Genomic DNA, 13,475 nt, shown 5'->3' with positions numbered 1-13,475 from the left:
AATCCCTCTTAATACTGTGGTGTAAGCTTCAAGGTATGAAAAATATAAAAATATAGATGGAAACGTTTCTAAAAAAATATCTACATTTTCATATTTACATATTGTATAATAAATTATGATGTTAAGAAGGCATTATTGATTAAAGCTTTTTTAATGAAACTTTTTTATTTAAGGGAAAAAGTGAGATTTAAAGTATTTTTTTTCTATACGATGTAATTATTCTTAAATGGAATACATGCGTAATCCATTTATAGAGTGGCATGTCCGATGTACCTTTGAAACCTTCATTTCTCCATCGTTTCTGAAGCAAGAAATGCGCGAGTCACTTTGTATAGAAATCACAAATAAAAATAATCAGTTTTCAAAATGGGAAACATGGATTTTTAATGCAAAACTTGATCAGACAAAGCTTTGAAGGGTATTGTTGTGATACAGAATATGTTTAAATTCTTTTCTTAATCTTTCAGTTTTGGTGAGTGGCCCCTCGGACAGTGGCGTACGTAGGGGGGGCCGGGTACAAATATTTATGTTCAATTGTGTTTCAGAGCAAATATTTGTTTTATAAAGATATATTTATTTAAAAATTCTGAAATATGTAAGGGCTAAAATGTGATTTAAATTATGTAACAATTCATAAATTGTATTCGAGAAAGACGACATTTAAGTCAAACGTCTATTTTAACACGGTATCTTGGCTCCCTTTTTAGAAGTACCAAAGTTCTCCGCTAGGTGTCTCGCTAAAGTCTAAAGTAATTCCCATTTTACCCGTTTATATTGATAGAGAAATGATAAACTAAATTATTTATGGAAGGATTTTATAAATCGAGCTTTTACAAATAGTTTTTTATTAAAATTATTCAATAGTTTTAAAAAAAGCGCAGACATTTGAACCTGTGATAGTACATATTCAACTTAAACACTTTCATCTTCGTAATTTATTCTCTTATCATTGTATCGTGCAAGGTTAGTCTACGGACAGACCATTAAATATAAGGGCTAAGATGTGACTTAAAATATGTAACAATTCATAAATTGTATTTGAGAAAGACAACATTTGTGTCAAACGTCAATTTCTAACACGGTATCTTGGCTCCCTTTTTCTAGAAGTACCAAAGTTCTCCGCTAGGTGTCTCGCTAAAGTCTAAAGTACTTCACATTTTACCCGTTTATATTGATAGAGAAATGATAAAATAAATTATTTAAGGAAGGATTTTATAAATCGGGCTTTTACAAATAGTTTTATAGTCAAATTATTCAATAGTTTTAAAAAATTGCAGGCATTTGAAGCTGTGATAGTACAGGTAGTCAACTTAAACACTTTTCTCATCGTAATTTATTCTCTTATCATTGTATCGTGCAAGGTTAGTCTACGGACAGACCATTACCAGATGATTTGCCTAATAAGTGGCTGCCTACAATCATTTAATATTATGTATTGTTTAGAAGTGTAGAGGCAATTGCTCGGCAATCCAAAAATACTCTAAATTTAGCAATCAGCTTTCTAAATAAACATGTGAGCATTTTCTTAATGACTATTATTATTATTATTGTTGTTGTTATTATTATTATTATTATTATTGTTATTGTTGTTGTTGTTGTTGTTGTTGTTGTTGTTGTATCTTCTTCCGATGCTTTTGTTGGAGGTGGATCTGTCTTCACTCGATCTCTTTGAGTTAGAAGGATGGATTTATAATAAGTTGTAGCACTTTGACTTTCGAAGGAGTCATCGATATCATTTTCAGAACTAATGGTTGTAATATCGTTTTCACTTTCAGGATCAGTGACTGTTGCCTCATCATTGTTATTTGTGTCATTGTTAGTGTCTTTAATGGTATCACTTTCCATATCGGACTCAACAACGTTTTCAGAGTCTTTTTCAACAACTCCTATAGAATTAGCATCAACTACTATGCTAGTCTTTGGAACTATTGTAACAGATTCACTTGAGTCAACCAAGTTGTTTCCATCTTCATCGAGATCTGTTTTAATCTCATTTTCAGCCGGCAGTACAGTTATAGGAGGAGAACTAACGTCAGTCCAGTATGTTCTAAACAAAATTTTATTTTTAAGATAAATTGGCTGGATTAACTTTTATTTTTTAAATATCCTGGGACCGAATTTTTTTAATTTGAGGGGTCGCTAAACTGCATCCCGCCGGTTCAAATTTGAATCAATGATTCAAATTCTTTCTGATTCTTTAACTTTAATTACCCTTCAACCAGAAGGGTTTTAGATAATTTTATGCTTTGGAAAATATTAAGAAATATGAATTCAAATGTTAACAATATCGAAATGGCACGCCAATTATTTANATTATTATTATATAGTTGCACTATGCTGGAGAGCCTGTAGCTGCTGTGGATACTGGAGTATCTGACTTGACCTCAGCTCATGATATTGACCTTAATCTTCACTCGTCAAACTGCTGCAGGTCAACTCAATATGCATGTCTTTTAATAAGAAGTAATCTCTGTTTGTCTCAGGGTTAAAACTTTAATTTAATACATTTAGATTGTTTCATGAAAACAAACCTTTATTTTTCCTTTAAGTAAAATGTGGCTAAATCTTAAATATTTAAATATAAAATATGTGGCTAAATCTTAAATATTTAGGTATAAAATATGTGGCTAAATCTTAAATATTTAAATATAAAATTGTTGCAGTAAGTTGGCGTCGCAAGCAAAACTTTTTTACTACATATCTGCAATTTTTAGTACCCCCCCTTCTCCTCCCTTTCCCTTCTTCTTTTTCATTCTTATTTGATCTAAAACACATTTTTGTAAAGCTCTTGAAAAATGGACATGATCGAGTTGTAATTTTTACTTTTTAAAACTTTAAAACTTTAGCACTCAACTCCCCTAACCATTAAGTTAGAGTTCTATTTTTTTTCTCAACGAGCTGGGCTATTAACGTTTATTCGGTTAAACTTTTAGACATAAAGAAAAAATAAGCTGGACGGGGGACATGAGTTTTGCGTCTAAAACAACGCAAACATTAAAAATTAAAATTTAATCTATTTCCCTCAAAAAATCCAAAGAGATAAAAAATATTTTTTCATTTCTTCATATTTACATTTAGATTATCCCTGTTATCTCTTCTGTAACTTAATCTTAATTTTGTTTAAAACTTTTCTTATATAAAAACATACTTTATACTTTTAATCTTAATTGTAATATCTCTTCCCCGGGAATTCTGATCAACAATTACATAAACAAGCATTTTGAAATGTTTAAAGGTCGACCGTAGACGTTATTTCAAGTAATGATTCGTAGAGTGGCATGTCCGACTTACAACGGTACCTTTTAAATCTGATTAAGGCGGATGGCGGAGCCTTAATTTATACGCAGAAACACATGTCATGCTCTTTTATAGTTTACAAGTCAGAGAAAATAAATATTTTAATTCAAAATCATAAAAATTGCTTTGTCGTCAGCTTTAAACACTTTTTTACGGAAAACTTTGGACTCCAACATTTTTTATTTAAAAAATATTGAATGTCCCAAAAAGTTTCTTTTTTAAAAAGCTGATCAAGAAACCAAAATAATCATTTTGATCAGTGGAAATTATTTTTTTTTTGTTAAAAATAAGTTTAATATTTAGAACCTGCCTGGAAGTTCGACATCAAGCAAACAAATTCGCAGCCAGGACTTTGTAAAATTTTGGTAAAAAATATAAAAAATAAAAAATATCCAAAATATGGATTTAGATTTGATAAGAAATAGTAATAATGATGTTAATGTTATCAATGTAGATAAACGAAATAATGATGATAATTATCATTCATAATCATGTATCTATACAAATAATAATATTAAATAGAGTAGTTAAACAAGAAATAACTATGAAAATAACAGCTTTGATTACTGAACTTCAAAATTATTTCAAAGTTTATATAATCTTTAAACTCAAAATTTTCAGGTTTCAAGAGTAAGTCATTTGGTGAGACGAAAGTTCTTTTCAACTGCAGAAATTAACAACCAGAAATATTTTAAGTCAGATTTTCAAAGCATTGTCTGTTTGACTAACCATGATAAAAAACATTTGTGTCAAAAATTAAAAACTGTATTATGAAAAGTTTCATGAGTGTCATGAATTGAAAAAAATTATGATCGAAGAACTGTATTATGAATTAAAAACAATATAATTGAAAAACTGCATCATGATTTAATAAAAGCAATATGATCGAAAAACTACATCACGATTTAAACAATGATTAAAAAACTATATCATGATTTAAACTATATGATTGAAAAACTACATCATGATTTAAACTATATGATTGAAAAACTGCAGCATGATTTAAAAATACAAAAATGATTGAAAAACTACATCATAATTTAAACAATGATTGAAAAACTGTCTCAAGATTTTTTAAGATGATTTTTTATTTAAACTGTCATTGAATTATTTCTGGGAATTTTTTAAAATTATTTTGGATTAAGCTAACAATTGTAATTCTTAATACAGAGATGTGAATATAGTTTAAATAAACCTTTTTGTCTTTATGTATTTAAACTGTTTGTGACACAGCTTACGTTTACAATCCCAATACAATTTTATTATTTTATTATATTTATTTATTTACGTTGTAAATTGTACCAAAGAATATGATTATGTAATGAATGAAAACCATTTAAATAAAAATTAGTTAAATATTATATCTGTACTAAAATCCTAAAGATTTTTCGGGATGGGAGGAGGGGGGGGGGGTATTATCGTTGAAATCTGATAGATATGGAAAGACGTCTTTTTTCTTTTTTTAGGCTTAAAACTTAAATTTAATACCTTTAGATTATTTCGTGAACACAAACCTTTCTTTTCCTTTAAATAAAAAGTCAATAAATCTTAAATATTTTTAATATCAAATTTTGCAGTAAGTTCACGTCGCAAGCAAAATTTGTTTACTACATATCTGCAATTTTTGTTACTCCCCCCCTCCCTTTCCCTTCTCCTTTTTTTGGTGAATGTTCAAGAGACTGACCGACATATGGTCGGAATGACCGTTGGTTTATCTGAACAGTAGGATCCGAACCATGGGACAATCAGGACTTGTTTTAGCTGTTGTACTGTATTCCACTCTAGGGTTAACGTACAGTAAACCTTACCATCAGGTAACTTACATTTAAGAGCAAACAAAGGAATTCATCTCAAAAATTTGAATTATTTTCAAATTTAATAGGCTTTAACTTATAACTTATAATCTATAAAATGAAAAAAAAAACTATGAACTGTCCAAACATTTATGACAATTTAAAATTTTTTATTACAAGGATACAATCATGATCAAAATTGTTGCATAAAAAAATAGAATTTAAAAACAAGAAAGATGAACTTTTACTTTATTCGATTAGTCATCGATTGATTTTCGACGCATTCGTAAATAGGTGATATTTCATTATATTTTGTATTTTTCATGATCTGAGAGTTACTTTTGAAAACATTTATTCCTGTTTCGAGGATTTTTGATAATGAAGACGACATTTTCATATTTTCCAGGAATGAATTCGAAAATTATTAAAAAAAAACAAAATTAAAAATATTATGAAATATCAACAATATACGAATGCGTCGAAAAATAATCGATGAGTACTGTTTGTAAAATCTGAATGATTTGTTTGGAATTAAATTTATTTGTTTACGATCCGAGATCTTTTCGAATTTGTATGGACACTATACGTTCTTCGGCGTGAGTCGTTTTTAACAATTTTCTCCTTATAGACGCAACAGATAGAAGTAAGATTAGTAGCGATCAAAAGCGCTTTTTATCACATTAAGCCTATACCCCCTTTCATTTTTCGCGAACACTCCCTTTAAAAAGACTTTATTTGAAGAATCGGATCAAATTTTTCCTTTTAACCGTCATTAAAGTATCATCCTATGTGGGTAATCCTGTATCTAAATTCTTCGCCCTTGCATATGTTTTATGTTTCCCGCATTTACACCAGAAACAAAATTGACACTTCAAATTTTTTTCTTCTTCACTTTTCAAGTGGGCGTACACGGTCCAATACTCGCAAAGGATGGGACCTAAGAGTACGTCACAAGTTTTAATTATAGAATTTAGGTTCCGTGGTCAAGGAACTTTACTTTCATATATTTATATTAATTTATAAGTTGGTATACTAATTTATAAATTCTTTTCCAGTCATTAATAAGAATTTAAAAGAGTAATTTTTAGATTCTTTAAATCGTGGTGTCTATAATTATAGATCGTTATAAATTATTAAATTATGTGAAAAAGTAAAACACTCGCCGTAAATTTTAAATCTTTGAAATTAAAGTCGTAGATCAATGATTCTTCAAACCATGAATTCTGTTAAAAAAGTCTAAATTTGAAATATTTTTCAATGATTGATTTTTTATACTTTTCAGAGATCCTGGTTCCATGAGCGGAATGTTCCCTCCTATAGCCATCAATCTTCGTCTTTTTCACATAAATTTCCTTTCGGGAGAAACTTTCCGTTTGGTCCAAACATTTCTCCTTTTGGAAACAATTTCCCTTTCGGTCCAACAAGAACCACCTCATCATCCACTTCTTATATAAAACATCCTACTGCACCTACTGAACATTACAGATCAAGCTTTACTCTTCCTCCCTCCCAGATACACCATCCCAACCCCTTCCTGCACAGAAGCTTGGGACATCAATCATTCTCACCCTTCCAGAACTTCCATAGGGACATTTTCGGTCTTCACAATAGACTTATTCAGCAGTTGGACCGGATACTAGTTGGAGCAGATGATTTGGAAGATGAAGATCAGGTTCAAGCTGATCATCTTCTTCTACCTGGAGGATTTTCAATCAGGATCCTAGAAGCTAAAGAAGCAACCTCGTCCCAGGAGGAGGAGAAGGAAGAGGATGAACTTGTTAAGCTGACGAAGGAGGTGGAGGAGGAAGTGAAGCAGATCAATGACAGGGTTCGAGGGGTGGCGGAGCACATGAAGAACCTCTTCACTTCAGAGACTGGAATTATCTCGACCTTGGCAAAACTATTCGATCTAGAAGTAGATAAAACATCAAATGAGAACTCATTTGATAATTCTGATGATGAAGATAAATCTGATGATGATGAATCTGATGACGAAGATGAATCTGATGATGAGAATGAATCTGATGACGAGGATGAATCTGATGGCGAGGATGAATCTGATGATGAGGATAATGATTCTAATGCTGTATATGAATCTAATAATAGCAAGGATTCCTCTCATGATGAATTTTTCAATAATATAAGGGAAGGTTCTGATGAGAACATGGAATCTGAAGATCAAAATGAGGACTTCAACAATGATCTGACAAGTAATGATGACACAACAATTGACGAAGAATTACATTATTATAATTCAGATGATGCCTTATATAAGGATGATCCCACCTATCATCCAAATTACGATATGTTCTATGAAAATAATAATCCATTAGAAGAGACTTTAGAAGAATATATAGAAGCTTCAAATTACAATGAAGGAAACATAACCTCTGATGACCAAAATGTTGCTAATGAAGATACCCATGAAGATTATGTTGCTACTGAAGATACCCATGAAGATCTTGTTGCTACTGAAGATACCCATGAAGATCATGTTGCTACTGAAGATACCCATGAAGATCATGTTGCTACTGAAACCGTAAATATTGTTTCTAATAATCAAGACATACCTGATGAAATAACAAATGATGTTACTACTGAGACTGAACCAGCACTTAGAGATACAGATGAAAGAGAAAATGAAGAACACATCTCAAACAATGAAGAAAAGCAAGATTTGCACCAAGACTCTGAAATGAGTGAAGGTTTGATGAAGAAACGAATTGAAGAAGTTCTTACAAGGGTTTATGAGACTGACGTCGATGAATCAATTAATGAAGTTGAAATTGATCAAATGATTGAAGATGATGATAAAACTTTAGATAGTTTCATTGCTCCCAGAGAAACGGCATCTTCTCCCTTGGAACAAGATGAATTTGAAGCAAAGTTCATGAAAACTCTAGGAGACACTGATATCCCAGAAGTATTTGTCCAAGAGAAGGAAGCAGGTCACAAAAACGATCCTGAAACGATTGTAAATTCAGATAAAGCAGAATTCAGCTTACCAGTAGAAAAGGATCATTATCAAACTAACTTTGCAGAAACAACTAAAGATTCCAAGCCTGAAGAAGAAATATTCAAAAAGAGCGATGGGTCTGAAATCATTGATGGTCCTGATATGCCCAAATTGGATAGCATTGAACAACCTGAAGACCTGGACTTTAATTCTGTACTTGATAAATCTGAATCTGTTCCTGAAATTGAGATAAATGAGGATTCAGCGGATAAACTAAAGAAAGAAAACGAAATTGACATAAATGAATCTGTGAAAGAGGTTGAGGAGATTATCCAAGTGCTGGAAGAACTAGCGGGAATGGGTAGTCCTGAGACCCGACTCTTCTCTCAAGACCCAACCTCGGAAATTATTTCCAAACTAAAGCTGATAAAATCTACCGATGAGAAAACTGTTGAGACTCTGCCTACTCCTGCAGCTCGTACCTTCAGCAAACTAGGAGAAAATGACGATCTTTTCTACAAAATCTAAGATTATATTAAATCTAATGTTTTTGAATTTTGAAACTGAATTTTTTTTGTTGTTTTTGGAATAAATTTACTCATTTCTTGTAATTGAACTTTTTTAGAGAAAGAATAAGGTTTCCAAATTGTTGCTAAAATTTAGAAATGATAAGATAAGTAATGGAGGGGTCGATTTTGGCGAAAATTTCCACATTAACTGTTTATTATATTTTAGCAAACTTTTCTAGTAACAATTAAATCTGCTTACGATATTTTCGCAGATTTTTCTTTTTAAATTTTATTTTCATCCTTTTTTACAGTATTGAAAAAGAATACCGTTTACTCAATATTCACATTTTGTTAATATATATATCATACAACAAAATACGATAAGATAAAAATGAATGATGTAAAAAAAGTTAATATTTATTAAAAAAATATACAGAGCAAATTTTTCTTAAATATTTTGTATATTTTCTGGGCGAATACATACTATTAAATATTCAATATTACAACAGAAATCTATGCCTCGGACTTGAAGAGAATAAGTTTACGGTTCCATTTTGTTTCTCCAAAAGAGTTAATTTCCCGCAGATTGTGTTCTCTACAATATCTTCTATATTTAAAAAAGGAGAGAACATAAAGAAAAACTGGTTAAATCTGATTTAGGTCGGACGGGGTCGGGGTCAAAAGAATATTGAGAGAACTTGGCCGAAACACACGCTGTTTTTGTTTTGTACAATGAAACGATTTGTTTATTTCCAACCTTGATCGTAAGTCGTAACCAATAACCATATGAATGTTTTTTAAAAATGCAAATATTAAAAAAAAACAGTTTTATTACATTCCCCCCCCCCCCCTCCATGATTTTGCATTAATTCTGACATCCAAGCTTGAGAAAACCTTGAAAATATTTCCAAAAACTAAAAAGTATTAATATTCAAAAAAAAGTGAGAAGTATTCCTTGCTAGGTTCAGTACTCCGGGTTCCAGTTTATCTCCTCTCAGTTCTAATCCTTCAAGATAAGGAAACTTTTCCAAACCCAGCTTCCGCATTCGTCTGATAATGATTAACGATTAAATAACATAACAATATTATACAATGGGACTCATAAAACTGTGAAATGAGTGACGACTTTTAGAGCCAAAAAACATAAAAAAAACAGCATTGGAGAACTGAGCAGTGTACATAGACTTGGATAACCTGCTGGTAAAACTTTTTGGTTCATAAATTGCTTAAATGTCGTCTTACTTTTTCACATTTGTGTGAGTCCCACTGAAGGGCATCATTTTTAGGCCCGTTATTGAACATTTCAAGTTTTTAGGCTTTTTAAAGGCTTCAGAAGATGCTAATTCTATTTCAAAATTGCATTCTATACAAGTATATAAACCGGAAAACGATTTTCTTATCGTTTTGAAAAATAGTTTTGGTCAATTTCTTTAATCAGATTTTAAAAAAACTTTTCTGTGTGCAATATAAGCAAACTTATCTTGCACGCAATTTTGAAATAGGATTTGCATCTCAGATTCTTGTGAAGCATTTAAAAAGCCTAAAAGCTTTGAATGTTTAAAAACGGGCCTCAGAAGAGTAACCATAATAACAATGAAAATTAATCCAGGCAATCAAATTAAGTTTTAAAATATTTTCATGATAATCGTCAATGATCTCTGAGCATTTAAAAATATTTTATGGTAATTATTCACAAAATGGCTAAACTATTTCCTTTATTTATAAAACTCAACAAGAGTAAACAAATGTAATTTATTTGTTTAATCATTTTTCTATGGCTTTCCCCATGGTGAAACTATAAAAAAGGTTTAAAATAAAGGTCACCTTGCAGCAGTTTGGTAACATTTCCCCATGGTGAAACTATAAAAAAGGTTTAAAATAAAGTAGGGACCTTTTTGTACGCTTGGGGGTGGGGGGAGGGGGGGATGTGTTTTAGGTAAATTAATTAAATCATCTTGTGTAAGGAAATGCATTTATATTTTGAAAAATATACATTACTAACATATTCGAGTCCAGTGTTTTTTACTCGCATTTTAAAACCTTTTGATTAACAGTTTAAAATTTTCCTCAACTAAAAACGTACATACCCGATACACAACGGTGCCCTTAAACAATATTGCAAGAGAAGAAAAATATGAAAATATCGTTGTTTTACTTTTCATTTCCATCTTTGATCTCTGTTCATAAATTACAGTGAAAACCAAATTCAAATTAACAATGAATTGCTCGTTCAGAGAAAGGTTTAAAGGAAACCTGTGAATAGTGAACGGGGCTATCGGCATGTTTAAGTTCATGTTCACTTGAAACTATGTTGACATTCACTTCAAAATTGTGCCCTCAAAAAAAGGTGAGACTGTAAAGACGACTTGACGATCCTAAGGTTATATTAAATTAAACCTTCCGTCTAGAATAAAGTCTTTAAGCTTTTTTAATGATTTACTAAAGAAACAAGTGTAGAATTGCAGGGAATCAGGAATATAAGGAAACGGACAGAATAAACTCCGTTAAGTAGTCTCTGAAATCTCATCCTTTGTGGGTAACTCTGTATGAAAGCTCTATCTCTATCTCTCTTTATCTCTCTTTATCTCTCTTTATCTATCTCTCTCGATCTCTCTCGATCTCTCTCGATCTCTCTCGATCTCTCTCGATCTCTCTCGATCTCTCTCTATCTATCTCTATCTTTCTCTCTCGATCTCACTATACCTATCTCTATCTCTCTCTATCTCTCTCTATCTCCATCTATCTTTCTCTATCGCTCTATTTATATATCTCTATCTTTCTATTTATATATCTCTCTATCTCTCTATCTCTATATCTCTATATCTCTCTATCTCTATATTTCTCTCTATCTCTATATTTCTCTATCTCTTTATCCTCTATATTTATATATCTCTCTATCTTTCTATCTCTCTAACTCTCTATCTCTCTATCTCTCTATCTCTCTATCTCTCTATCTCTCTATCTCTCTATCTCTCTATCTCTCTATCTCTCTATCTCTCTATCTCTCTATCTCTCTATCTCTCTATCTCTCTATCTCTCTATCTCTCTATCTCTCTATCTCTCTATCTCTCTATCTCTCTCTATCTCTCTATCTCTCTATCTCTATATCTCTATATCTCTATATCTCTCTCTCTCTATCTCTATATCTCTATATCTCTATATCTTTATATCTCTATATCTCTCTATCTCTAACCTGAAAACGAAAATGATATGAAACTTGTCTCTGCCACTCTCCTTCAAGAACTCCTTAATCCTGGCAGGAGCAGATTCATCCATTATATCCAAACACTGGAAGACAAGTCCAGGAGAAGAACTCGCTTGTGCTCGCGATATCAGCTGGGCATCAATATCTACCCCCAGGATGTTGAGGTTCTTGACCTCCTTGTTGTACTGACTGTACAGGGCCGAGGTCAGGTTCTAAAATGTATATTTTCACAAAATCTAATTTTAGTTTTTTTAATAATCGTAAAAATCTGAATTTTAACAGTCTCACTTAAAACTTGCTATCCGTTGCTCAGTGAAACTTAACTCGACGTTTTCTCTTAGGTTGAATAATGCATATCAACCATAAAGGATTGTTCAATTTCACAATGTCGTCCTTGATCTGAAATCAGCCATTTTTTCGATTCTAGATCTAGTCGATGGTCTTATTTTCATTCAGAATTCCATTTTCTCTTCCGCCTTTGCTTCTTGTCATGTGGAATGCTATGAGTCGTTTAAGCTCAGGTTTGCGCGCTAACTCTTCCAGGTTTAGGTAGGATTTATCAGTGAAAAGCTCAGCGCCTAAAAATAAAAAAATATTTTAAGATTCGTTACAGCCCAGGAATCTGTTAAACTGTTAGTTTCAACATGAACACAAAAAAAACATAAACATAAAATTGCTTGAATTTCGTCTTTTAACTCCGAGTCAATAGTTTTATATGTAAATAAAATGAACAAAAAATCTTAACGCTCTTTTCAACCTAACTGCTATATATTTGAAGTTTTTTACCCGCTTCAAGAAGACTTTTACAAGTTTCCACATGCTGGCCGGAAATAGCGAGGAACAGACTAGTTCTACCGTTCACATCTCTGAAAATATTTCAAATTATATTTTTAAAAAAATAATGCTTGCAATTTTTTCAATTAATTCTAAATTATAACAGCTTGAAATTCAATATTTAATTATGTTTAGACAGGGGGCTTCGTGCTCATCTTGCTGATTTTTCTGCATGCCTTTTGTACATTTTGAAATTATAAAAACAAAATCTTTCGCTGATTTTTTTGGCGGATTTTCGTTTTTTAAACTCCGAATTATTTTAATACATATCTTATTTCTGAGCAGCAAATGGTTATAACTCTTCCCTGAGCCATATTGGTTAGTCCTTTTGTGAGCCATATTGGTTAGTCCTTTTGTGAGCCATATTGGTTAGTCCTTTTGTGAGCCATATTGGTTAGTCCTTTTGATAAATCGGATAAAAACCAACCAACAAAAAAGTAAATGATATGATATGCAATCCACGTTAGAAGATTTAGTATGATTTAACCTGAGATTGACTAGACCTCCTTGACCCAGAATAAAGTTGACCGTCACCAGCTGTCCTTCTCTAGCTGCACAGTGTAGTGCACTTTGTCCGTCACGGGTTTTTACATCCAAACCAAACCCCTCCTGATCATATTCGTAAAAAATATTTTTAAAATAAAAATTTCCGGGAAAGATTTTTTACGAGTTTCTCAAAAATATTAAAATCCATCCATTCAAAAAATCTCCAAATGCCTTTTCAGAGCTCGTAACTGTTGAAAGGATGGAACTAATCATCATCAGTGTAAATGAGTTGAACTAAATCTTTCAATTTTATTAGTTCCGAGTTCAACAATTCTGAGGATGCACTAATATGGAAAGTTAAAGGGACCGTTCACTTTTTTGGGTAATTTCAGGGT

The 13,475-nt window shown here is 31.7% G+C and overlaps 2 protein-coding genes across 2 annotated transcripts; one reads left to right on the top strand and one right to left on the bottom strand.

The window, feature by feature from the left end:
* The first annotated feature begins 4,988 nt into the window (after positions 1 to 4,988).
* On the top strand, positions 4,989 to 8,657 carry LOC111706563 (probable serine/threonine-protein kinase kinX). The gene is made up of 2 exons (XM_023479458.1): positions 4,989 to 5,111; positions 6,373 to 8,657. The coding sequence occupies exons 1-2, from the start codon at positions 5,034 to 5,036 to the stop codon at positions 8,572 to 8,574; spliced, it is 2,280 nt and encodes a 759-aa protein (XP_023335226.1). The 5' UTR covers positions 4,989 to 5,033; the 3' UTR covers positions 8,575 to 8,657.
* Positions 8,658 to 10,946: 2,289 nt separating this feature from the next.
* LOC111706564 (ankyrin repeat domain-containing protein 16) lies at positions 10,947 to 13,203 on the bottom strand (the record flags this gene model as incomplete). Its single annotated transcript, XM_023479459.1, has 5 exons — positions 10,947 to 10,959; positions 11,749 to 11,972; positions 12,262 to 12,338; positions 12,547 to 12,626; positions 13,082 to 13,203. Coding segments are annotated over 5 exons (516 nt in total), but the record flags the coding sequence as incomplete, so codon positions are not given.
* Between the last annotated feature and the right edge of the window lie 272 nt (positions 13,204 to 13,475).

This window comes from Eurytemora carolleeae, unplaced genomic scaffold (genome assembly GCF_000591075.1).
Source record: "Eurytemora carolleeae unplaced genomic scaffold, Eaff_2.0 scaffold702, whole genome shotgun sequence".
NCBI classification, from domain to species: Eukaryota; Metazoa; Arthropoda; class Copepoda; order Calanoida; family Temoridae; genus Eurytemora; species Eurytemora carolleeae.
The sequence above is the reverse complement of the archived record's forward strand: the minus strand, read 5'-3'. Positions and strand labels throughout refer to the sequence as shown.